We start from the raw sequence: 24,961 nt of genomic DNA, 5'->3' as shown, positions 1-24,961 counted from the left end.
AAAATGAAAGGGGGGGCAAAAAGCCTGATTAAAGAGGACAATGATGACCACTGAGCTCCTTTGTCACAAAACATTTACCATTTTTATATGTTGTTGTGTAGGCGTATCACTATGATGTCTGTAAAGATGTCGGTAGAACTCCAGCTGTTTACTAATATAAACAGCCACCAACCCAGCTATTGGTTGTTATATTTAAAGTAGAAGATTAAAATTAAATTGATTTAACCTGATGGACAGCCTAGAAATCAAAACAAAACAAATCCAGCAAAAAACCACGAGGGGGCGATACCGCTGGATCTAAAGACAATGGCTTAAATTGAAGTGTTTGGTTAAATTTTAATAAACTATTTCTAATGTTTTCATAACTGCAAAAAAGATCAAACATGCTCAGAGGGGCTTGTTGTTCCCAATAACTGCTGTCATATCTAATTTCATAGATTATCATGTCATCAATGTAAATTATGAATTGATTTAAAATAAATTAGATGAGGACGGAGCATATTGCTGCGTATTTGTGTGTGATTGACAGCCTGTCCATACAAGCGTGATGGCAGGATGTGTTAATGGTTGTTATTCCCCCATTGATTTAGAAAATGATTTTGTCTTTGTTGCAATCTACAGTATATTTGATGCGTCCTTCGATGTTCCTGTGAATTTAAAAAAAAAAATTGCTGCAGTCAGCTACAGTCACTTCCTGATGTTGTCACCTTCAGCTTTTATATCATTTGCATCAGCTTCTCCTCAATCCTTACATTCTGTACTGCATATCTTCCTCTATACATCAGCAAGAAGAAAATAACCTCCAAGTGCACTCCAGGGGAAGTTGTAGTTTTAGACTATATAAAAATGAAATTACATTTCCAACCTCAATTGTTACCAGATATAGTCTATATGGCTGTCATTCAAATGCATGAAGCGAAAAGCCAATAATAGATTAGTATTTGATTTTCTTATTCAGACATATTTTTTCCCAGTGAGCCTCATTTGGAGAAAAGTCAGTCTCCTGGGTCTGGGTCTGTCTGTAGATGAAACTCAGTCTTATTTCACTCTGTTTACCACCGCTGAGTTTAGTTCGACACCGTCAGCTTTCCAGAGATGAAATGCTGCGCTGCAACATTTAAGCCAGTCAGACCGAAAACGCACCTTTTCACATCTTATGTGCTTTCGTCATGTCAGATGAGGAGCTTTCTTCTATTCTCCCCCTGAAGGAGCACAGGTCACGGGGGAGACATCAGGCACTGAGAAAGTGCTGAAATGATTACTTTCACCACTTTCTGTCTTGTTTATGTGCAGAGACTCCAGACTCTAAAGCCCATTTCAGTCAGTGTGAAAGGACCACAGAAGATCTGAGACGTACTTACACTTGAAGTCTCTTCAGCATCAAAGAATGCTGTGGGGCCTCCACAGCAAAACGCTGTCAAACATTTGTAAAATGAAAAGAATCTGACAAAAAAAGTTAAGCACCGAGGAAATGTGATTCAGTGAAGCAATCACAGCTTCACCCGTGCATGAAGACGGTATTAGGCATTAGTTTCTCAAGTGTCAGATGTGCCAGGATGAGTGCAGCTCCTTTTTAATTTTCAAGATCAGCTTGGTTTCACTTCAAAGTGAGCTTCTTTTCTGCTCTCCAATCTCACTGTCCAGCCGACAGAGCTCAGCGATAAGACCCAGAAATCAGATGTTGATATTTCTCTGCTAAATCATAGTATACCATATATGCTGCATGTCATGACAACATAGACATGTATTTCAATTAGGTCAATCAAATAAGATAAAGAACAAAGGAAATAAAGTATTATTGGTGGAAATTTAAATAATTTTCATTTCTTTGGCTGAAAGGGGTTTCTCTACAACCAATCGTTGATTCAGACTACAGCTATGTTGTTTAAACAAGTAGATTCAATGTTGTTCTTGTTGGTGTCCTGTGTTTGTTAACTTATGTCGACAATTGATATTGAGATAAATCAATATCCCTGGATATGACTGAAAATTATTTTTCTGTAAATTGCTGGAGCAGATGAGACAAATAACAGCAGGTAGATGTCTGTGTTTCACACTTTTGTTTTTGTTTTTTTATTTGTGACTAATCCAAAATGATTGGATTTTTAACATGGATAAATGCCAAGATAATATGCAAAAGTCTGACTCGAAATGTCAGCTTCACAGAGTTGGTGGATTTTAACCATTACTCTCCATCTGGTAATTAATTATACAAAGAATGACGGAAATAGTATCTATGTTACATTTGCAAAATGTAGCTATTTTTTGTTTATCATGTTTTTATTAAAATTGATCAACATGACAATTAGTAATTTAAAGGTAAATTATTTGTTTCTGTTTTACACAACCGGTCATAAAAAAACATGGAATGGCTTCTCTTTTTCAAACTAGTAATATGAGTTTTTTCTTTTCTTTTATGTTCCCAAAGACTTATAGATACTTATAGATCTGTGGGTTTTAGGTGTGTATCAATTATCAACACCATCTTCCTCTCCATCTGTCTCCCAGAAGGCTGTGCTGCACCTCGACTAGGATGACAGGAAAGACTCTGACCAGCAACGTAACGAACAAGAATGACCCACGTTCCCTCAACTCTCGTGTCTTCATCGGAAACCTCAACACAGCCGTAGTGACCAAGGCTGACATTGAAGTCATTTTTGGAAAGTACGGGAAGATAGTGGGCTGCTCTGTCCATAAAGGCTATGCCTTCGTCCAGTACGCCAGTGAGAGGAACGCCAGAGCGGCTGTGGGCGGAGAGAACACCAGAGTCATCGCTGGACAGTCACTAGGTAAATGCAATGAAAATTTTCCCAATGAAAATCACTCTTCTGGAAAATCTTTACCATGGTTAATAAGATGGAATATACTGTCAATCTTTAGATCAAGGTGTCCAATCAAAGGGCTAACTGTAATATTCAAAAAATGGCTCGAGGGCCACATGCAGCCCCTAGACAACCTCTGAATGGCCCAGTCTGCAGTGATTTGAGAAATAATTTCCGCAGTAGCAAAGACCATAAATGCAACACCCTCTGTGGCCTAGAAACCTGAAACCCACTAAGTATGACTTGTGTGTCTGGAAGTGTCTGGTCCAAACAAATGTATAATTATCCAGGTCTTTTCTTATCAAATCTGGTATCTAAAGGTCACTATTATACACTAAGTTAAATTCACAGATAAAAACAGATTCATTTTAAGTCAACTTGAGTAAACACAGCACACTACAGTGACAGTTGGATCGACCAATAGGAGTCAGGTGAGGTTACTCACAACACAACACAGCTCTCTGGCCGCAGCATTTTGAAAAGTCATTCTGTCATATTAATACTGCCTTCTTCAAATGGCCGTGTGTCATCATTTGGATTAATTAATTCCAGGTCATAAATTGACTGTAACATTGCTGGCGGTATAATACACACTGTTTGATTTGATTAGTTCATTTTCAATCATGATGTGTTTACGACAGGTTTTTATGATACACATTATTACAGTAGCATTAGTAAAATCATTAATTGTTATTAAGTATGATAAACATATAATATATGAGAAAAGGGATGTGTCTCTAATTTACATTATGTTCTGATAAATAATCAAAGTCAAATTAAAGTCAGTCTAGATCTTGAAGATCCACAAGTCACAGCCACACAGTAAATTTCTTTCGAATGTACAGTAGTTGTAGAAAAGAGCGAGGAGTTTTTTTTTTTTAACAACGGCATAATTGTACTGTCATTTCTCAAATTTAGTCTTTATCAAACTGGCATCATTTTTATTTATTATATATGATAGATTTTTTAAATTTCTGTTGACTGCACATCAGATATACTGTACCTATTTATTTTTATTTGTAAATTTAATTAAGACTGTGCAGTTAAATGTTTTTACACACTGGACCTCCAACGCTGCTGTGTAGGCTGATGTGTTTTATATTGGAAACGTAGTAGTAGGCAGAAAACGACACATATTTAAATGTAGATTATTACAATTCTAAAAATGTACACAACTTACTGCTACATCCACAAAAACAAAACTAGACATACAGTAAAAATAAATTAGATAACAAATAGCTAATATTATGTTTAAGATTGGCTGTATTGAAAAGATAAAGTCAGCAGCAGCCATATTATCTGTTTATTGTAGTCGCACATGTTATATGTTAAATTAAAAACGGAAACTCGTATTATCCTACTGAATACGGTGGTTTTTATGACTTGTTTTTGGCCCTTCTACATTTAATCAGTTAAACACTAAAATAACTTTGAAATATAGCAGAGTAGTCCTTTTAAAAATGTTGAGATTGCAGATCTATGTTTTTAAAGGGTACAATTACAGTGAGTCTGCTGCAATGACAGAAAGTGAGGCTGAGCATAAAGATAAGAGTGAACAGTGAGAGGAGAAGAAACTCTGTCTGGGCAGCAGACACAGAGCGCAATGAAACAGCTCAGTCCTCGTAAGCATTCAGTGAATCCCTGTAAATCCTCCTTATATTACTTATTGATTAGGTCACAGCCCCCTCTATGGAAAATAAAAGTCTCACCCCGAGCCCTGCCGCTCATTAAATATAAATCAGGCTTCCACCAGGTCATATCTGTACATTGTCTACTTTTTCTGTGGCTCTTTTTTAAATTAACCATATGATAATAAAACTTTGGAATTGACAAAACAAATTTAAGTAGAGCTCAAGAGACATTGTCGAACATGGTTGTGGTCCCTGGATTTTTTTTTTGCTTGGAAAATATCACGTTTCCGACAAAAAAAAAATTGTATTGTCTACAGGGTCAGACGGTGAAAGTTTGAAGACGGTGTCCCGACACGAACTGTTTGTAAGACGTGGTGAGGTGCGCAGTCAGAGTGACAGATGTGTTCAGGGTAAAGGCTACATCTGATTAGAGACAGGTTTACAGATGAGTGCAAGGAAAAGTCTCAACAAACAATAATGTCTTCAGATATAATCTGCAGTGTGGAGGTTAAGGTTGGGATGGTTAGCATATGTGCAGGGAGGAGATAGTTGATATAATGAATAAAAGATGTTGGAGTTGGAACTGCCAAGCAGGGAGAAATAGAGGAGGACCCTGGAGAAGATAGAACATCGTGAGATATGAGAGGGAAAAGAGGCAGAAAATAGATTTTAGTTGGGGAAATCCTTACTCTGCATCTCTACCTGCTTCCATGTATTCTAGGCTGAGAGATCTCACTGTGTGGTGTTCACTTACTGCATTACTGCATGTGTGTGTCTGTGTGTACAGCCAGTTAGAAAGAGTGGAGACTGAGTTTGTGTGGCATTCGGAAAATCAATGAAAGCAGTTGAATCTAAAATCCTAGTGGGCACAACAGCATTGAGTACAGCACTCACAGTGATATGTTTCTGAGCAGTTTGTTTGCATACTGCAGCTGCACTGACTGCACTTCATTATATACTGTACATGTACACACTGGCTGTGATGGCTGTGGACGCACAACATAATTTAAGATATTAGCAAGTGGCGTATGTGTCCCAGACACAGAGCCACTGCCAGTTATGTCTCTACTTTGAAGGTAATTGTCCCGCTTTTATTCAGCTGCTTGTGTGAACTTTAACCCCCAATGTCTTATCTTTAAAACATGAACTCGGTATTTGATTAAACTCCAGAGCCATATTGCCGGAGGTGTAGGCAGCCTGCACGAGATGTGAATTCTTGATATTTTCTGGAGCCTTTTTGCTTTAAAAAAAAAAAAAAATAAATTAAATAACGCACAAAGGGAAACGTGAAGTTGGAATGTGAAAAGAGTAACAAGTGACAGCTGGGTCACAAGGTCAGATTAAAACCTGTAAAGTCCCGAGTTCACTGAGGGCTGATGACGTGCCTTTATGGATCCATGCTTGAGTAGCTTTAATAGATGTGAAACACTGAGGCTGTGGACGTTTAACTTACTTTTTTTACTTCCTTTGTGAGCAAGAATAAAAATAATTATATATATATATAGTTTAGATTGTTGATGCGTTTATTCTTTTGCTTGATGCTGAGTATTCCTGTTGGAATTTATTTTGATTTGGTCTTAGACCACCACTCTGTGGTTGATAGAGGTACTGCCAAACATTTTTACATTTTAAAATGTTGGTGACATTAAACGTTTATATGTTATGTAAAAAACAATTAATTAACCATACAAAAAATCTTAATTCTTAATAATTCATATTGAATTATGAATTTTATGATTTTTTTTTACCCTTTAATATACCTCAAATAGAATGTTACTGTTTGGGCAAAATTGTTTTTAAATTTTATAAGCTTTCCACAGACTAATTTTAAAAAGATGTGTTTTTCCCATAAGAAATAGGAAAACAATAGTTATATCCCTGTAACCTTGTACAATTAACTTGTTGTGAAAAAGTTTGTGTTACATTCCAGTAATTATATATTATGGCATTAGAATCTTCAGTGCTAACATGACGGAAACGTTGCATTACATTACATTACACACTTTTAAAACTGTATAGAAAAAGTGAACTAGATCGTGTAGCAGGCAGATTCTGGCCCACTAGATGGTGCTATAAGTACAGGTAGAATAGAATAGAGAATTCTGAAGCCCTATATAGAGTACTGCACTCCGTCCAGAGCTCACAGAATATTTAACCACATCATGCTTTTGTTATTACACGTAGCATTGATTAAGTGATAATTAATAGAAAAGAGATCGCCTTCATTCATGTTTGCCAGTTTACATATAAAACAACTAAAATATATTTTCATCATATTTTTAAAACACGTAAAGTCAGACAATGGTGGACATTAATTTCCAGTAATTAGCCTTGAGGCTGTCAGTAATTAACATGCAGACCCGCCTTCATTAGACTACACTGTAGTTCGCTGCCTTTTCAGAGAACAAAGAAGCACAGTATTAAGTATTAAGATGTCGTGCTGCATGTGTGACAGAGGCAAACCCCTGTGTCACTGTAATTAGATATTGCAATTACAAGGCCTTATCTATTAAAGAACCCAATTGTTGCAACAGCCAGGAAACCGGTACTCTGATGCCCTGCGGGCTCCTGGGTGCACGGCCTAGTCACTTCACTTTAAATTTAATAAAACAAGAGAGATGAATGGGGTCGGCGGTGGTGCAGAGCTAATTTGTTTCTCCAATAGGTAAAAGTCTGTGTTTCTCTGATAAGGTTCAACTAGTCTTTTCCCCCATCCACTCAATAACAAATGAGAGATAAAGCAGCGTGTGTCGACTGAAGACTGAAGAACTTTTATTACAGAGTGGCAGACACAGACGGCTAAGGCTCCATTAGGTTTGGATCAGATTGGTTTTCTTTGTTTGTTACAAATGTGGTTTTGAGAATAATTAGCTTTGGTTTTGTGCTTGAGTTATCAGTTGTTGTTTTGCTTTTGTTAGCTTCTAACAGTGAAATAAGAGACTATCCTACTGTATTATCTAACATTAATATGTATATATATATATATATATATACACATGCTATGTACGACATTATGTACATATATATTTTACATTTTTAACATTTAGTAAATGTTTGGCTGCGTTATGGGAAGTTCCAACTGCTAAGAGACGCTTGAGTGTTGGATGCTGGAGTTCCCCCTGAAACAGTTGAAGTAATGGTACGCTCTAAGGCTGGTGGTCCGCTGAGAATCAGGAGCACACTCAGTCTGACTTGTTTTTGGAGAGAGAGGAGAAGCAGAGAGGTGGTGCAAAGGAAACAGTATCTTCAGAGACACTGAATCTTCTCCAGTCATTTTTTCCTGCTGGTCATGACCATGTTTAAAGGCAGGCGTCGCTACCACAGATGTGAGTACTGTGATGTGAGGCATCAGTCACAGAAGAACTGATAATACTGAAGTTATTGACAGCTGTTCTGGTAGTTAGCATAAAAAAACCCAAAAAAGGACAAACTGAGATTGTCTTTCTGTTGCGTTGCATGATTTAAATAATGAATAAATAATGATAAAGTTGGTTAAAACAGGTTCTGCTTTTGGAGAGATGTATCTGTCTGTTACAGTGTTTGGATTTCTGTTGCCTGTAATTTGACACTCCTATCTTTTTCTCCATTTTGTATATGAGGGCTGTCAATCGATTGAATATTTAAACCAGATTAATCACAGGGTGGCTGTGGATTAATCAGGATTGATCAGTATTTAATCATCAGGTGTGATGAAAATGTATTTTTAAATGTGTATTACTGGAACTGAATGACATGTAGCAGAATGTTTTTGATCAATCAAAATAATGGCCAAGAAATATATGCAAGAGTATAACTCAAAGCCTACCAAAACTGGCATGACTATGTTATTTTTTTTATAGTGTTGATGGACTTTAGTCATTACTGTGCATCTTGACAGAGTCTTGTAGAGGCTTGAGGGTGTCTACCTACACTCACTGTATATCCAATAATGGCGATAAATATAGTTATTTAAAAAATAAAGTAAACTGAAGCTTTCCCAAGGTAAAGTCATCTTACTAATTAGCCATCCGCTTTTCTTGATGGTTGATGGTCGTTCTCCATCCTTTGGGTTGTATTACTGCCACCTACTGGCTAGCTGTTTCATTTAAAACCTTAAAAAAAACCATGCCACAACTACTTGAAAAATAAAGAAAATCATATGCTGTGAAACTCAAGACCACATACAAAAAGTAGAAAGTAGTTCATGTCCACACCAGAGATTCAGGGTTGGACCTGGGTTACAAGGCTTCAGTGTGTTGCAGTGAAGTCCTGGTAACTTGCATCATTAAATCACAAAATGCAAAAACAGGAAGAAAATGAAACGTGCAATAACAACTAAAGGAGGGAGATAAAAGCCTAAATTATCTGCCGGGGGCCATGGCAATAAGATTTCCATTGGATAATTCTTCCAGTCCAATATCTCTGTTATAAAAATCTAAAGCAATATGACTTGGACACTGCTTGACATATACTTGATAAACTGTGTTGAAATAAATGTGGTAGTGGGCATAGTACACTGCATTTTATGTAATTGTCCTGTGATTTGGTGAAAAGCCAGAGGTCACACCTTCAGACTGCTGTTCAATTACAAGTAATTTCATCCCATATTTCAATCAATTTAGGCCTACCCATTTCAGTAATCTATCTTTAAAATAGTCGGTATGAAGACCTTTGTTGCCATGGCAACAGTCTGTGACACCTGCTGACCAGTGGGAGCAGATGAACCAGAAAAAAGGGAAAGTGACCATTATTTATTTCTCTTAAAATGTTCTTGATATCTGGCAGATGATTTTGGCCACAACATTTCTTTCTGGTGTTTCCTTGAGGACAATACCTGTGGCTTCTGTAGTCAAGTTTAAGGGGTAGTTCAGGATCTTAATGCCCAGGGAGACGTAATAATATAATTTTTAAATTTAACATGGCTTTAGTCTAGTTGCACTTAAATTCATGTGTAAAACTAAAAAATATTTTAACTAGAATTTCCACCCCTGCAGAAGTCCTTTGGTGTGACTGTGTAATAGACTGTCTAAAAATCCTGTACATGTCATCAAAACCAGTGTTTTAATAATGCAGTGACTAAAGTGTGCAATCATCCTGACAAACACTGGCTCTGCATGCCCCTCACTCACCTGCCCCCCCCCCCTTTTTTTAGAAGTGTTATAAATTGGAGGGAGGAAGCAGCGTCTGACCTTGTGCCAAGATTGCAGATTATTCAAGTCATTGCTGTCATGCAGCCTGTTTTCCAGTCGCTCATTTGTATTCTCACAGGTGTCTGTGGGATCTCTTAATCGAATACCGTTCACCTCTTCTCGGTGTGCGTGCAACTGTAGAGATGGAGTTTGTTATCTGTCAGAGGTGATGGCTTGCCTTCAGTTGGGACATTAGTTTCAGGAAGGAAACGACCTGACCCATTATTTTCCCTTAGGCTAAATTAAGACTTTATTTGTTCTTGCTATTACAACAGGATAAACAGTGCAATAAACATTCACAAGAATTTAAATGTATTGGAATAATCATATTTAGATAGAGGCTGTGCTAAGCTTAGGAGTTCAGTCTAACCTGAATAGAAACAAACATCCAAGACAGGCTTTTAAAAAAATTAATTCCACTTAGCTTCATTAATGTCTCCTGCTCAACTCAACTATATTCTAACTGTAAAATATTCTTTTAAAGCACAGGGTTGCTGTTATTTTTTACATAATGAGGACAGGGAATGTAAAAAAAAATCAGACCTTACTGCCCTTTTGTTACTGATCCAAACAGATGACCAGAGGAGGAGGAGGCTTTTAGTCTGGTACAGTCCTTGCATCTTCCCAGTGAACACTGATAAAGATGCAGCTGTGTTTTTGTACCTGAGGGCGTCTCTGATACATTAGACCATTAGGGAGAGTGAAGAGAAAAAGATGAGGAGGAGAAAGACAAAAAGAGAAAGAAATGAAAAGTCTGGGTTGCATGCAAATGTGTGTGTTACTGGTATAGTTATACTTGAGAATAATACTTTGTACTCTGTACTTGTTGGTACATTTTGTAGGCTTGAGCTAAAGTATGCATTAAGATTAGACATTTATTTAAATTAGTCAAATGTTACGACAGGGGTCTGGGAAATATTCACAGAGAGTCGTGAACATATTTATATTGTTTATGCTGAGCAGTCATGCAGTAAAGTAAAAGAAAGAAAAGAAGAAGAAAATATGCAAATATCTACATCCAGACAAAATCATTCAGTATTTATTATGACTCACTCACTACAATCATATTGTAACCTGAAGTCAATAATGCTGCTGTACCTTAAGATTGCACACCTGCTCTTGAGTTAAGAGGATGTCCTTCTTTTTGTTGTTTTGCTGTTTGAAAGCATGGCTTATCTGCCATCTACTTATAATATGTGGTCTGATGTAACACAGCCATCAAACAGAGTGTGGGGGATACAGATGAGTCACACAACTCTGCTTATACCTTGAAGGAGATTCGTTTTTTCTCTCAAGGGCATTCTGTAACCTAAAATCACTCTCTGCAAATCTGCATCTTTTATACTCTGAGTCACTGAATTTGAATTTATTGCTTCTGTTTATCTGGTTTGTCTGTCGCTCTTTTTCGCAGCATAGCTCATGATGCGTTTCAACAGAAAATCCATATATTTTCATATATGCGCCTTTTTATTTTTATTTTGCAGATGTCAACATGGCAGGAGAGCCAAAACCATACAGGTCAAAGATTGGCTCCAAGAGGCCTCTCTCATCACTCTACAGGTTGGTTTTCATATAGGAATGTATAAAAGGAAAGGGATTTTCAAATAATTAAATTCAGGTTCAAACAGATATGAAAGCATTGCTTGCTGAAGTGAAATGTTGTAAGACAACAATGGTTGAAGAAAAACATTTTAAAATCATTTTGGCAATGTATAAATTTGAAGATCGTTTTTGTAAAATCTGCAAAAACACTCTCCTGGCAACTTGATTGCTATGTTTTAATAATATAGTAATTTTGCCATAACTAAATTACAGTTTAAGCAACAACCAAAGATTTCTATTTTTATTTTCACAGTGGCTATGAGTTTGACTATGACTACTACAGAGATGATTTTTATAGCAGGTATGTAAATACTACATTGTCAGAGCTAATGTTATTGTCATACTATATTTACTTTCTCTACATTGGTTTATTCATGATGCTTTTACCTGCATAAACAAGTGCTGAATATCAGATGCTCAATGGAATTCTTCCTTCTGATGTTTGCATTTTATTTAATATTATTATTTCTTCTGTTTAATAAGTTCCTCCAGAGTTCAGAATGTAAGCTTTGAGTCATTATTATTATTATTATTCCTTTGCAGTTCATCCATTAGCAGCTTTCAAAAGAGCTTTACATAACATCTTAACAGCAGTAGCAAAGACAAACTATAGCTTACTCTATAGTGATTCCAGAATTAAGCTCCATTTTCCTCTTTCCATTGTCTGTCTTTCCAAAGTTGTTATGTACATTTTACTGTAGTTTTCATTGTTCCGTTACGTCTCCAGACTTCTTGAGTACCATGGTCGTGTAGTTCCACCATCCCGGACTGTGATCCCGATCAAACGCTCTCGACTAACTGTGCCCTCAACACGCAGAGTCAAAACCTCCTTCTCATTGAGAGCTTGCTCTTCCTCCTCTTCTTCTTCTTCTTCCTCTTCTCGAACTTTCAACACTGGCTCTTCAACCAAAGGTCCTAAATGTAAGTATCTCCTTTCTTATAACAAAGATGTGGTGATTCAGCTGGAAAAGGAAAAATAGACATTGTTAAATGTCTGTGTATGTTTTAGGTTATCATTTTAATTTTAACGTGAAATTTTGAAATTCCACGACTAAAATAATTGGGGATTCTGATATTTAATTGCACACCTGTCTGAAGTCATCACTAGGTTGGCAAAGCATCAATTTAATTGTCCTTCACCATCTAGACTTCATAAACAGTGAATTGTTGATAAAGAAAACAAGCCAAAATATGTGGTTCAGACTTAAAAACGTCCTTACGTCTGTCTCTGTCTCTCTTCAATGTGTGGCAATAAACTTAGAGTTCCGGCAATGTCCTGGTGCTGATCCGAGCATCAGATTTACTATGCTTTTCAACTCCTTTTTTAATGTATGCTGACAGTGAGGACAGACCAGCTTGTTACAATCAAGAAGGAGCTGTCACACATCAAGACCAAGATAGATTCACTGCTGGGAAGGCTGGAGAGGTTTGATGGGCAACATCACACTGACACTGGTAAGATTGTGTAGAGAGGAGGCTGGAGGGACTGTTTAATGATGGAGCATGCAAACATAGAGGAGATCTCTGAAGAGAAGATCATAAATGTATTTAAAGCATACAGTGCCTGGTCTGCAGGAATACTCACTTCAGTAAATCAGTGATATTTTGCCAGTAATTGCCCATTTTAAGTTTGCCCTTTTTTTCAGAGGTGCAGAGGAAACAAGAGGAGATGTGTGAACGTCTCCATGGTGACCGCTGTGGTGGAGTGGAGGTGGATGGTGCAGACGATGTGGAGGCAGGGGAGATGACGGATGGTGGTGGTGACGAATTTGAAGATGTAGCCACCAGTGACATGGTAAGGAGGCCAAGTCATTTCATCACTGTCATATAGGAGTCAGTATTACTTAGTTTTATTCCTGTGTGACGCTGCTATTGGAAGCCATCCAGGGACATCACTGTCCTCCTGTAACCCCATACTGTACAACTACTGTACATATTTAAAAGATATTTAGTTTTTATTGCTGTACCTTTATCATAATCTAACTCTTCTTGCATTGCAGATAGAGAACCATATATCGGATGTTGACAATTAAATCAGGTCAGTATCTAAGTGTAGTATATAACACAATACTGTTTTAAATTGTAAATATAAGGGAACAAACCAATTGCTGTCAGTTGGTGTCTCAGAGAATAGAGTAAGCGTAAAGAAATGATGTTTGCAGAAGTTCAACTTGGAGGAACAGTTACCAGCAGAACCTTCTTCAACGATAAGGGGTTAAAGAAAAGAAAGGACTGTTTTTGAAACTATTATGTTCAAATGTTCCTCATTGGAATATAACTTTCCTAATATGTACTTGCTGTATATTGACATTGACATGCTAAAAAACTACAAAACTCCGAACCTTTACGTATATTTGTGTCTACTATATTTTAGTCTGTTTTATGTATAAAATCTGATAATGTGATCAAGCAGATAAATTATAAATGCCCGCCTTTGTTGTTCTGCAGATGTGTGTGTGTTTTTTTCTCTTTCTGTGCATTAAAAACTGTGATGACCCCTGACACTGGCAGGAAACAAAATATGAATGTATGAGGAGAATCTAAATTATGTGCTTTGCTTTTTTTCTTTTAGTATTTTGATGAAATGTATAAAAAAGTAATTTATTCACAATGTCTCTTACTGTTGTCTAGACTTTGGTTTGTCACTTTTCACTACAAATGCAATTTTAAATTGTGTTCCTGTCAATTGTATGATGAGTATTTTTACTGAGCATGATAAAAGAACATGTAGCAAATGTGGGTTATTTGTACTCATTGCATCTTTTGCAATTATTGTTTAAACACTTTTTAAGCAAACCCATTACTGCTAACAAAACATGTGTGGTGACCTAATTTAAATTAGAAAACATAAAGAATGGTAATATGGGGCTTGACTGATTGGCACAAAAACTGACTACCGTGCAAGAATGACAAAACAGTAAAGTCGTCGTGGTCATTTTTGGTTATATTGTAGTTGAGAGAAGCAGTATTGTGTTTCGGCAAAAGAGATAAAATGTTTTGGATCGTGTAGTTAATTTAATTAAAGAACAGCTGCAAACATCTGGCCAGTTCTGTGAATATGGGTAAGTCTGTTTGTAGGAAAGCGAACATTTAGGGTTTTTTTTTTATCTCTGGTTGATAATTATTCATAATCAATCATATGAATTTAATATATAAATTAATAATAAAATGTATAATAAATTCTTATTTTCTGATGTATTATGTTACTTCCTGAACAGAAGTCTCAGTGCCCCGGAAGTTGCCGTTACCCTGTCCTGTTTATCTTCCATGTAAACAGGAAGTCAAGAAGCAGCCATTGAAGCGCGTAGTTCAATTCGACCAGGGATGCAATTCAGCTACGACAAAACGTAAAGTCGTAGTAAATCCTTGCGGTATGGAAAGCACTTTGTTTATTGTTTGAATAAATATTATGAAGCGGTATATTTTTTTTAACAGTTCGACAGAAGACACATCGGAATAGGTACTTTTGTCGTTGCCCATAAGACGTTTTGATTCACCGTCGGTTAGCTTAGCTAACAGTTAATAGTGTTTGTTAAAGACCGTCGTTACTTTTCTGTCGCTGTTATGGGAGACGGTGAGCTGAGTCTCATTGACAAGAATATAAAAAGGTAAATATATATGCTTTCATTTTTATTGTATGTTTCAGTCATAAGTTCTTAAAGTTCTTACACACTGTGAGTAATGTTTGAAGCAAGCTATTAGCAGGCTCGGCTAACTGTCGTTATGGGCAGTAGTATCTTGAGAGTGCAGAAAAACAAGTTGATAAAAGGTAGATTACATTTTCAATAACAACGATATGCAATTATTGAAAGATTTTTTATAGCAGCATCTCTGAAAATAAAAACGAAACAATTGTAAAAACAAAATGGATATTTTGTTATTCTATTTTGCTAAATCTCTTGTATTATTTCTTTACATTTTCTCTAGTTTGCTGGATATTCCGCTGAGTCCTACAGTGACATCAGTCAATCTGCACTGTAATCACATCCCAAGAATCGAAGGCTTAACTTCAGCTTGGCACCTGCGGCACCTGGACCTTTCTTCCAATTACATTTCTAAGATCGAAGGTCTAGTTTCTCTTACCTCTCTCAGGACCTTAAATTTATCTTGTAACCTAATTACAAAGGTTGAAGGTGAGTCTCTAATCTCAATTTTATCTTTAATTTGGATAATAAAAAAATCGATTGAGTTCCCATAGTAGTACGTTTTAATTATTTGCTTTTGTGTTTAATCTGATTGCTTTTACAGTTAAATGAGCCCCATAATCGCTCAAATTTTAATACCCTTTTCACTGTACATTAGGTTTAAATGGCCTTGTGAACCTAACAAGATTAAACCTCTCCTACAATCAAATAAATAACCTTACTGGTAAGATCAAAACTGCATCAATGTTTTATATGTTTTACTGACTGATTAAAGATCAGTCAGTATTTTGATATTGCTGTTGATTTCTGCTTTTTACATTAGGGTTTTTGTATCTTAATGACACAAAGTACAAGCTGAAGCACCTCAGTCTCCATAGCAACAACTTGGACTGCATTGATCACCTGCTGCAGTGCCTGCTGGGATTGCAAAGCTTAAGAGAAGTCACTTTCAGCCAGGATGGCAGTGACAACCCTGTGTGTAGATTAAAAGGTAAGAGAAAATAAAATACTGGATAAATGCTGTATTTGAAAACAGTCATCGAAATCACTTTTCTAATTATGTGAACAAGAAAAACAAATGAATGAATATTGTATTTAAATGAATATTGTTTTCCTGAGTTTTTGTAAGCATAAATGCTGCAACCCTCATATATAAAATAAATTTGTCAGTCAACCAAAATTCACCTGTACAGATCTTCAGAACATTTCTGTGTATGTCTGCTGATGATAAACAAAAAATGTAATGTAGAGCTATTTTAATCAATTTTGTCATGCTCCAATTTTTCCATTACACAGGATACAGGGATATTGTCATACAGTCTTTACCGCAAATCTCTGTCCTTGATGGCCTAGATCGACTTGGAAATCTATCACATCATGGTCTAAGTAGTCCCTGTGACATCCCTGGTCTGGAGAACTACGTGGACCTCCTTCTTTCCTCAGATACAAGCCACAGTGAAATTGTAATTGTTTGAATTTTATATAGATTGAAGACTGATTAAAATGTTAATCTAAAGATAACTTAATCTCAAACCGCTATGTGGATTTTGCTAAGGTAATATATCATATTAACAAAACTAACATTATTTCTCCCATGGCAGCCAAGAAATGAAGGACATATCATCACACCCCAAATCGACAGAGTTCTGAATCATTTTCATCAGAGGATCTGCAATGTTACTAGTCCACCCGTGCAAAAATCCCATCAGGAGTTTCACACACTGAATGAAAACCCCAATAATGAACAACGTCTGAGGAAACTGGAGCACCAGGTGTCCCAGCTCATCGAGCAGGTGCTCTCATGAAAACACCAAATGCCTACAAGTCAGTTATTTAGATAAGAAGTAACTGTGTCATGGTTTTCTTATTAGGAATAATTATTTTAAATTTAAAAGATTATTTTGTACTACTTGTACTAGTGACTTTACAGTGCCTTTGGTGATTTGAAGTGTTCACTGTTAAACCGGATAGATAAATCTTACAAAGTATTTCTGTCCAATGATGTCAGGTTCCCACCAGTGACAAATCCACTCCCTCTAGTAAACCTTTGGTGACATCACGAAAAGTTAAACGAGTCACTGGTCGCACCTCAGAGAGCGAGTGTGAAAGTGGGAAGGAGAACAAAAACAGCAGGATTCCCAGACGTCGTACCAATGTAACAACAAGGGTAACTGGCAAGGAGATCAGGAACAAACCAGATAGGTAAATTTTAACGGTTCAACCGTCTTTTATCTTTAAGCATCTCTCAATGTTTAGTTCCATTCAAAAAAGTTTAAAAGTGCTGCCTGAGACGAATTAACTACCATGCCTTTGCTGTTGTGTGCAGTCCTGACAGAACTGGAACAACAAGGAGTGAACCTTTAAGATCCACCAAAGTATTAGACAATGTGGGAAAGAAGTCTGCTGAAGAGGTGGAAACATATAGGGTAAAATATAGTCATTACTACACCTTTGTAATACATAGTTTTATATAATATGTTAATTTAAGTTCAGTTGGTAATTTGTCCTGGAGTTGATTGCCCCTAATGGAAGAGCACAGCTAAATGTACTAAGGGCAGATTGAAAAACGTTTGTTTTATTTTTTGCCTGTAATCATTCTTATACATCAACATAAAAACACAGAAAGTGCAAGGCACCACTTACAGCAGGGTAACAGCTATTGAATATGATCGGTTATGTTGTCCACATGTTATATTTTAGCATACTGACTTTGTGACATCAAATCAAATGTACTTATGCAGTTTTAAACAAGTCTAATACTGTATGTTTATCTAATGTTCACAGTTTATTCACATGTTATAATGTAAAAAATCCCTATCTGTATTTTTGCCAAATTCAGGCTATTGTTGAGGAACGTGATCAAGAGAGGGAGAGGCGTTGGAAGGCTGAACAGGCTGTGAGAAAACTCACTGAGGAGTTAAAGTGCCTGCAGACAAAGGTCTGTGAGGAAAAAGACATTCAAAGCATGGCAATGCACACAACAGACAGGTAAGAGGGAAACAGCAGATATGTTTATTGTCAGATTAACTTCATCTGAATAGATTTGACTGGTCAACTTCTTAATGGATTCTTATCTTTTATCCATTTTTATCCTTTAAATATTTTATGTTAGCTTTCCTCAGACCTTTATCATTGTTATGTATATGGAAACACTTTCTCTGCATTTGCATTTTATTTTTCCTTTTTCAAAATTCTGGAAAAGAGAAATACATCCAAGGTATCACATCTGATTTTTTTTTCACACATCCGTGTCATCATTTTCCTTCCTTACAGACTGAAAGAAGTATTGCTGAAGGAGCGATCAGGGCACTGTGAACTGCAGTCTCGTCTAGAGCAGCTGGAGGGGAGGTGTCGGTGCCTAACCCAGCAACTGGATAAGGCCCGAGGCAGTGAAGAACAACATAAGACTGCACTGAAGCGACTGGAGGAAAGCATTTCTCATGGAGAGGCACTCCAAGTTTGCCAGCAGGCAGAAGAGGTAGATTGGCTGGTTCGGCTTACCCAAAACACCTTGTTCTGTGTTTTTTTATTTTTATTTTTTTGTATTCAGTAGTTAGAGTAAATGTGTGCCTACCACATTTATGTTACATGCCTTCACTTCCTTCCTTCCTTGGTACATGAAAAATCCCTCTTGCAGTTGGGCAAAGAATTCTCTCACGGCAATATAATGATGTACTTACAGAAGAAGCATTATCAGGAACTGGAAAACAAGGCAGCAGCTCTGAAGAGGGAGTTAGACATTCAGAGAGTGTCTGTTCGCCAGCACAAGGACAAAGTGCAGCAGCTTCAGGAACTGCTTGCAACAAGGGAACAAGAACACAGGTACATTTGAAGAATCTCTCAGAAAACCTGCTGAATAAATATAGAAAAATATAAATCACAACCAGAATTTAGGAATTATTGGTTAGCAGTGAATCAAAGAGCTTGCCACATATACATGTTTCTCTACTTGTAATTAAGTGATATTACAGTATTGTATACTGTAAGCATCTGGTGCTGTTATCGTACTGTTATATATTGTTTTGTAAGCTGTGTAACACAGCTTTATCTCTTAGTGAAATACAAGTCTTCTGTACATTCTTCCTCAGAAAACAGTTGGATTTGCGTATGCAACCTGATGGGGTGGACTTTCGTGAGGCAGTGGCAAAAGAAGTTGCACTGTTCAAAGAGCGACACACTCGCAGAGAAGTGGAGCTGCAAGAAAAATTGGCTGAGGGCAGAAATCAGTACACTGCTCTGGAGGATGAATTCCGCATGGCACTGACCATTGAGGCTTCTCGCTTTTCTGAGGTCTGCAGAAATATGGATTACATATACCCTGGAATTTTATATATTGTCCACTGATTTGTTGATGAAGGACTACTGTATCCACTAAGAAGTGACATGATTGAACTGGAGATGACCACCATCTCGCTACAATCGATTGACGTTTTCCCCACTAATCGTAAAAGCTAAGAATAAATTACGATCATTTGTCTGCAGGCAGTTGGACTTTGATTGCCACAGGAAGAAAGTTGTACAAAGAGATTAGATTCTGATTAATATATTTTCTTGTCAGTTTTGTTAGCCACTCCCATCACCTTCACAGAATATTTTTCTTGATTGCCACAGCTTGTGGTCTCCTGATAAAAAGCCAGACTTTTGCCCTTAGAGAAAAGTGAGATTCAGATTGCCAGCCAAACGGTCACTCATGAAAACCTTTAGAAACTCCCTTCTCTAAGTTTGTAACATCAGAACCTTTTACAAGATCAAAAAGTGAGGTTGAGTGATTTCACTGTCGAGTCTAAGTTTTGGTAAAAGCCAAACCAATGCTCTTTAACTCTGCACCTGGTAAATTACCATTCAAATTCAGTCATGCTCTGTGTTTGCAGGTGAAGGGGGCTTATGATCAAGTGAATGTAGAGCTGATGGCACTCAAGGGAACCCTGGTCCAGTCCCAGCAAATGGAAAAGAAATCAGGCTGTCTGGTGCAGGAGCTCACAGTCGTCGTCAAAGAGCAGAAGAAACGAATCTCCGAACTCGTCAGATCAAAGAGAGACACTGTCACTGACTTAAAGGTACTCCGCAGTGCATGGCAGCTTCTTATTTACAAAAAATTCTCCTTAGAAATACAAATAAACTAAAATCATAATTTCAGTTTGTTCCTTTAGCTGCAAAAAAATACAAATAATAGACAGTACGTTTACTAACTGATCTATCTCTGTTTGTTAAGAATTATTTTTAATTTGTCTTCATAGAAATGAGTAAATCACCAAACAACAAATATTACTTTTCGCTGCATTTTAAGTAAACTGGGTTTCCTTTAACTTGGCTTTGTAAAAATTTGTAGCAAATACCCTTACATGTGGTTTCAAAAAACACAGTCTGAAGAAGACTGACTACTGTTATACAATAATAATCAAATCATTCTGCTTCTCCATCTTTCAGTGATGGTGTTTGTCAGTTGCCTAAACATCATCTGTTGCCCTTTGACAGAGTCGTCTGCGTTCTTTGGAAGAAGAGTTGGAGAAGGATAGGCGTCTCGGCGTGCAACTGGAAATGCTTAGAAAAGACAAGGCACGTCTGTTTTCCCAACTCACAGCACAGGAGTCGGTGATTGATGGCTTGAGGGCAGAGAGGCGACTCTGGGGCCAAGAGCTCGCTCAGCAAGGTTGGAAATTTCAGGGATGACTGTAAACACTTTGAAACAGTTTTACTTTGTGTTGCAGACACTGTTGATCTGCTTAAGACTTTTAGTTGTTGCATCTGGGTTGCAAACCAGCCATTGCAGATTCTGATTTAGTGTCAGAGTGATGAATGCATTGTTTCTTTACCTTACTTTAATTATTGTGCTTTCTGTGAGGAAGGAACCTGTGGTTTGTGGTCATTAGGTACATACACTTGGTTAATTGATCTCCTTATACTTGTTTATATTTCTCTGATAGGTGCATCCTTAGCTCAGGATCGTGGACGTCTGGAGGCTAGAATAGAGGTACTGAGCACTGAGTTGGAGACACAGAAGAAACAGAATGAAAGTGAAAATGCTTCCCTCAAAATTAAAGCTAAAATCATTGATGACCAAACAGAAACAATCCAAAAACTCAAGCAGGTACAAATAAAAATCTATTTATTTGTGTTTTTTATTCAAATGCTTCAAGTCCTTTTATTTTGTTGATATATGTATTTCTTTTTTCTTATATATATATTTTTTTTTCACAAACCTGCTGTTTAGACTTTGCTGGAGCGAGATGATAGGATTCGGAGGCTGACGGAGGAGACAGCACAGGTGCAGAAGAGACTTCAGCAGCAGCAGGAGGAGTTGACAGAGCAGCAAGAACATCTCAGCTTGCGAAAGGAGGAGCTAAAACAACACTTGGAGGACAAAGAGGCTGAACTTGAGGAGGTCAAGAGAGTTTACAGGCAAGGGCCTAATTACAATCTCATTACAGAGACGAGGATGATGATGCAAAAATGTGTTAATTTTCAGCTGCTACAAATTTTAATGTCTCTTTGTCTCTGTTTTTAAAGAGATTCAAACACAAAGTGGCAGGAGAAGACAGACCTGCTGACTCAGTTGGAGAGCCAGGTAAAACGCATGAAGGAGAACTTTGATTCCAAGGAACGCCTGTTGCTGGAAGAAAAGGATAAAGCAACAGAAGCTCATAAGTATGTAAAACTAACTAATTTAATGTGTGTGTATTTTTTATATATATATATATATATAATTTCATAAAAGTTATGAAAGTAACTTTTATGGTCAACACAATCCAAGAGTTATACAAAATATATTTTATGTGTAATCTGCCCCTGCAGAGCTGCTGTTGAACGGTTGCGCTGTGTGGATGATGCTTTTCGGCGACAACTGGAGTCTGTCCAGGCTGCACATCAAGCTGAGCTGTTTCGGCTAGCAAATGTAAAGCAGAAAGAGATCGAACAGGCAAATGAAAAGGTAAACAATAGACCTGTAGATTTAACAGCATTTACTCGAGGTTACTATTTTTGTGATGCTCAATTGATATTTTTGCCATATACAAAATACATCCAACTTTTATAAAGTTCCTTGTCATTGCACTTATTAAATAATCAATTTTGATTGAAATATATCTAATATGTCCTACATATTTTAAATATAATTCTCTATTGAACAGATATTTCACAACATTGTTAATGGTGTCAGTAATCAACTGTTTCAAGGTTTCTATCTCAATTATTATAAAGTTTTACACACTGAAAAGTTCTTCACTGAAAACCCACTTTTAGAAGCTAAAGGTTGGTCATGATTTCTCCATTTTTAAAGCCAGTAACATTTTCAATGTAACATCAATAATATCTGTATTTATTTTTAAATGAATGTATTTGATGTCCTCAGGTGTTTGAAGTGGAGGAAGAAATGCGCCAGCTTCTGAATGAGACAGAGACTAATAAGAGAATAATGGAGGAAAAAATGAAACGACTTACAAGTGTACTAAAAGACTTTTAATCCATCCAATGTCATACATTTTGCAAATACATATACTGTAGATACAACTTAAGTAGAATTACAATTTTATATAATTTTAATATAAAATTATTTATCAAATTAAATATTGCTGCCAGTCTTTATTGTTATGAACTGAAAAAATGATACATGAATGGGAAAAAAACGTGAGAAAGAAATAAAGGGCAAGAGGAAGGAAAGTTCCTCGTAGACGAGAGAAATATTAAAAGTAAAGGGAAAAGCCATGCACTTGTAAGGGTTTAATAGAAGAAGAAAACCCCATAAAGCACATGCAGGTGGAAAGGAACGAAATAAGGAAACAAGTCAGGCAGGTTTGGCTGAGGGACTGTAGAGTTGCCATGGTAACTTCACGTAACGTCCGTTGCTTAAAAAAAAAGAAACCTACTCTAGTCACTGGGTTGATGGACAGCGTGCGCTCGGTGAAGGTAACACTGAGCCCGAATGAATGGACAGAGAACTGTTCTCAGTTTGTGGGCGACCAAAGACTGAGGACTAACTTTTAGGAAGAAGATGGAGTTTGAGACGAAGGAAACAGTCCGCTTGACTCCGAGTCGACACGAGAAAAGTTTGGGGTTGCTGACAATGAAGTTTGTCGGTCTGCTCCAACAAGCCAATGACGGCGTGCTGGATTTAAAAGTGGTCAGTGATACATTCTATTAAGTGTAAATATATATATATATATTTTTTCATATTACAAACGATAACCGTTTTGTGCCTCAGGTCAGTTAGGTGCACTGATTTGTTTCAACAGGTGGGCTAGCTGGCCGCCATTAGCCGGGCTGGCTTTGTTAACGTGCGATGTTTCGTTTGAAAAAAATAAAAAAAAAATTTAACCACGTAAGGTCTTATTTTATTCTCATATGTATAAATGTTTTGTATAATTTTTTACTAGTTCTCAATATTGTCCAAAACAGTCCTAATAAGAAATTGCTTCGGTTCTGACGTTCGTTGTACGCACAAACCTGATTACAGTGGGTATTATTAACCAGAATAGTATATAAGTATTGCTATATTAATGGGGACATTATTGGTGGAAAAAACCCAATTTGTATACCAAATATTCTATTCGTAAAAATAATTAGGCTGTAATACACTCTTCTACACAGCTGCATAACGTTTTCTGACCAGTAGATGTTGCTAAACTATACACTTATTAAATAAAGGTTGAACGTCTGTGTGTTCGGCAGAACTCAGTTCCATGGAATATCTTTATATGAATATACTGTATATTATAAAGTAATTTTGAATTCTAAATTTAATTACTTTTCCATGAGCCAATTTTTTTTCATTGTAATCTATTTTATCCTGTGTTATTTATGACAACAGTGATGGCAACCACTAATGGTGTATGACTAATGATGCTTGTGCTGGTTGGTGCTGCCTCTGGTGTCAACTTAAACTTGTGTATATTCTGCAATCCATACCTTCAGAGTACTTAGTCGCTTTAAAAAATGTCTACCGTTACATCACCAAAAGCTTGACCTATCATTGCTGTTTGGACTAAATATCGTCCTGTTAATTAAAAAGCATAAAACATAATACCACATTAAACCCGAGTAAAATCAACTGACACATTCCTTTTTATTAAAAGTTTCTATTTTTTCTCCTATATGCCACATAAGTGATAGATGTGTCTATGCAGCTTTAGCACCCCTACCTGAGGTGGTCTTCTCCAGACATGCATTTCTGTCTTTGCGATTAATTGTAGTTTTCCCTCTCTTCTTGCGCGCCAAAGCTGGCTAATGTTTACACAGCAGGACACAAAACAATGTCCCTCCTCCCTCTGTTCTCTTAAGTCTCCCTTTCAGCCAGGAGCATTGATTAGCTGCCTCTGCAGCTTTAATTTGCAAAAGCTTAATTTGCTGGTTTAATTGCTCACTCTGTTTCTCGTTGTTTAATGTTGCTTCTGCCGCATAATTGTTTTATTTTTCTGCTACTGCCTGTCCTATTATCTTTTTCTTGAGTACCTCTACAAGAATGCAGAGCATTTTCTTATACTGTTCTTTAAATGAACAGGCAGCAGACAGCCTGGCAGTAAAACAGAAGAGGAGAATATATGACATCACCAATGTACTCGAAGGTGTTGGACTGATTGAGAAGAAAAACAAGAATATTATTCAGTGGAGGTTTGAATACATTTATTTATTCTATTTTAGAATTTTTGAATGTTTCAGAGATTAGGCTGCCACCAGGCTGTATTGTTTGAAAACTACAGTCATTTTTTCTTTTCAACTACACTGATGCAACTGTTATCTTTGTGTCTCGTCGTTGTTGTCCAGGGGGGAGAACACAGGCAGCCAGACTCAGGAAATGCTGGACCAGGTGAATAGTTTGAAGGCACAGATCTCTGAGCTGGACGCACAGGAGAAAGAACTGGACAACCAGAAGGCCTGGCTGGAGGACAACATCAACTACCTAAACCACGACCCTATCAACAACATATATCCTTCTTTTAAATACTTAATGGTGTTTTACTTTTAGTCTTCAACATCTTTATTTATATCTAACTGTATGCACATAACCTAAAATGCTTAAAATGTCCCTTCAGGTCTCTTCAGTGCTCAGTTGGAGCACCACTGACTCCTCCTTTTATTGTAGAATGAAATGAAACCACATA

General features: G+C 36.9%; 3 protein-coding genes across 12 annotated transcripts in view; all 3 read left to right on the top strand.

Annotated features, from left to right (window-relative positions):
• The window catches only part of ralyl (RALY RNA binding protein like), a 25,417-nt gene extending 11,747 nt beyond the window's left edge, over nt 1-13,670 (top strand). For 2 of the 5 annotated variants that reach the window (XM_017042067.2, XM_025066361.1), the window contains exons 3-9: nt 2,509-2,789; nt 11,106-11,181; nt 11,477-11,524; nt 11,951-12,144; nt 12,565-12,678; nt 12,870-13,018; nt 13,224-13,670. In XM_017042067.2, coding sequence (XP_016897556.1) covers nt 2,534-2,789; nt 11,106-11,181; nt 11,477-11,524; nt 11,951-12,144; nt 12,565-12,678; nt 12,870-13,018; nt 13,224-13,256 — 870 coding nt within the window. In that variant the 5' untranslated portion in view covers nt 2,509-2,533 and the 3' untranslated portion in view covers nt 13,257-13,670. The remainder of the gene's footprint in view (nt 1-2,508; nt 2,790-11,105; nt 11,182-11,476; nt 11,525-11,950; nt 12,145-12,564; nt 12,679-12,869; nt 13,019-13,223) is intronic. The other 3 variants (XM_017042069.2, XM_017042068.2, XM_017042071.2) reach the window with 3 other exon arrangements.
• An 829-nt stretch (nt 13,671-14,499) lies between these two features.
• Nucleotides 14,500-22,498, top strand: lrrcc1 (leucine rich repeat and coiled-coil centrosomal protein 1). 2 transcript variants are annotated; one of them, XM_025066356.1, is made up of 19 exons: nt 14,500-14,831; nt 15,151-15,356; nt 15,526-15,591; nt 15,691-15,858; nt 16,221-16,330; nt 16,469-16,660; nt 16,876-17,069; nt 17,194-17,293; nt 17,707-17,855; nt 18,141-18,345; nt 18,550-18,689; nt 18,956-19,157; nt 19,739-19,924; nt 20,343-20,517; nt 20,792-20,955; nt 21,079-21,266; nt 21,375-21,512; nt 21,660-21,795; nt 22,216-22,498. In XM_025066356.1, exons 1-19 carry the CDS (start codon nt 14,788-14,790, stop codon nt 22,324-22,326), a joined length of 2,874 nt encoding a protein of 957 aa, XP_024922124.1. In that variant the 5' UTR covers nt 14,500-14,787; the 3' UTR covers nt 22,327-22,498. The 2 variants fall into 2 exon arrangements, with proteins under 2 accessions (XP_024922124.1, XP_008332751.1); XM_008334529.3 differs by having other exon boundaries at nt 16,164-16,330.
• Nucleotides 22,499-22,640: 142 nt separating this feature from the next.
• The window catches only part of e2f5 (E2F transcription factor 5), a 7,008-nt gene continuing 4,687 nt past the window's right edge, over nt 22,641-24,961 (top strand). For all 5 annotated transcript variants that reach the window (XM_025066359.1, XM_025066360.1, XM_025066358.1 and 2 more), the window contains exons 1-3: nt 22,641-22,983; nt 24,361-24,470; nt 24,624-24,785. In XM_025066359.1, the coding sequence (XP_024922127.1) occupies nt 22,855-22,983; nt 24,361-24,470; nt 24,624-24,785 (401 nt within the window). In that variant the 5' untranslated portion in view covers nt 22,641-22,854. The remainder of the gene's footprint in view (nt 22,984-24,360; nt 24,471-24,623; nt 24,786-24,961) is intronic.

This window comes from Cynoglossus semilaevis, chromosome 20, assembly GCF_000523025.1.
Source record: "Cynoglossus semilaevis isolate Cse_v1.0 chromosome 20, Cse_v1.0, whole genome shotgun sequence".
NCBI classification, from domain to species: domain Eukaryota; kingdom Metazoa; phylum Chordata; class Actinopteri; order Pleuronectiformes; family Cynoglossidae; genus Cynoglossus; species Cynoglossus semilaevis.
This window is presented reverse-complemented; position numbering and strand designations above follow the sequence as displayed.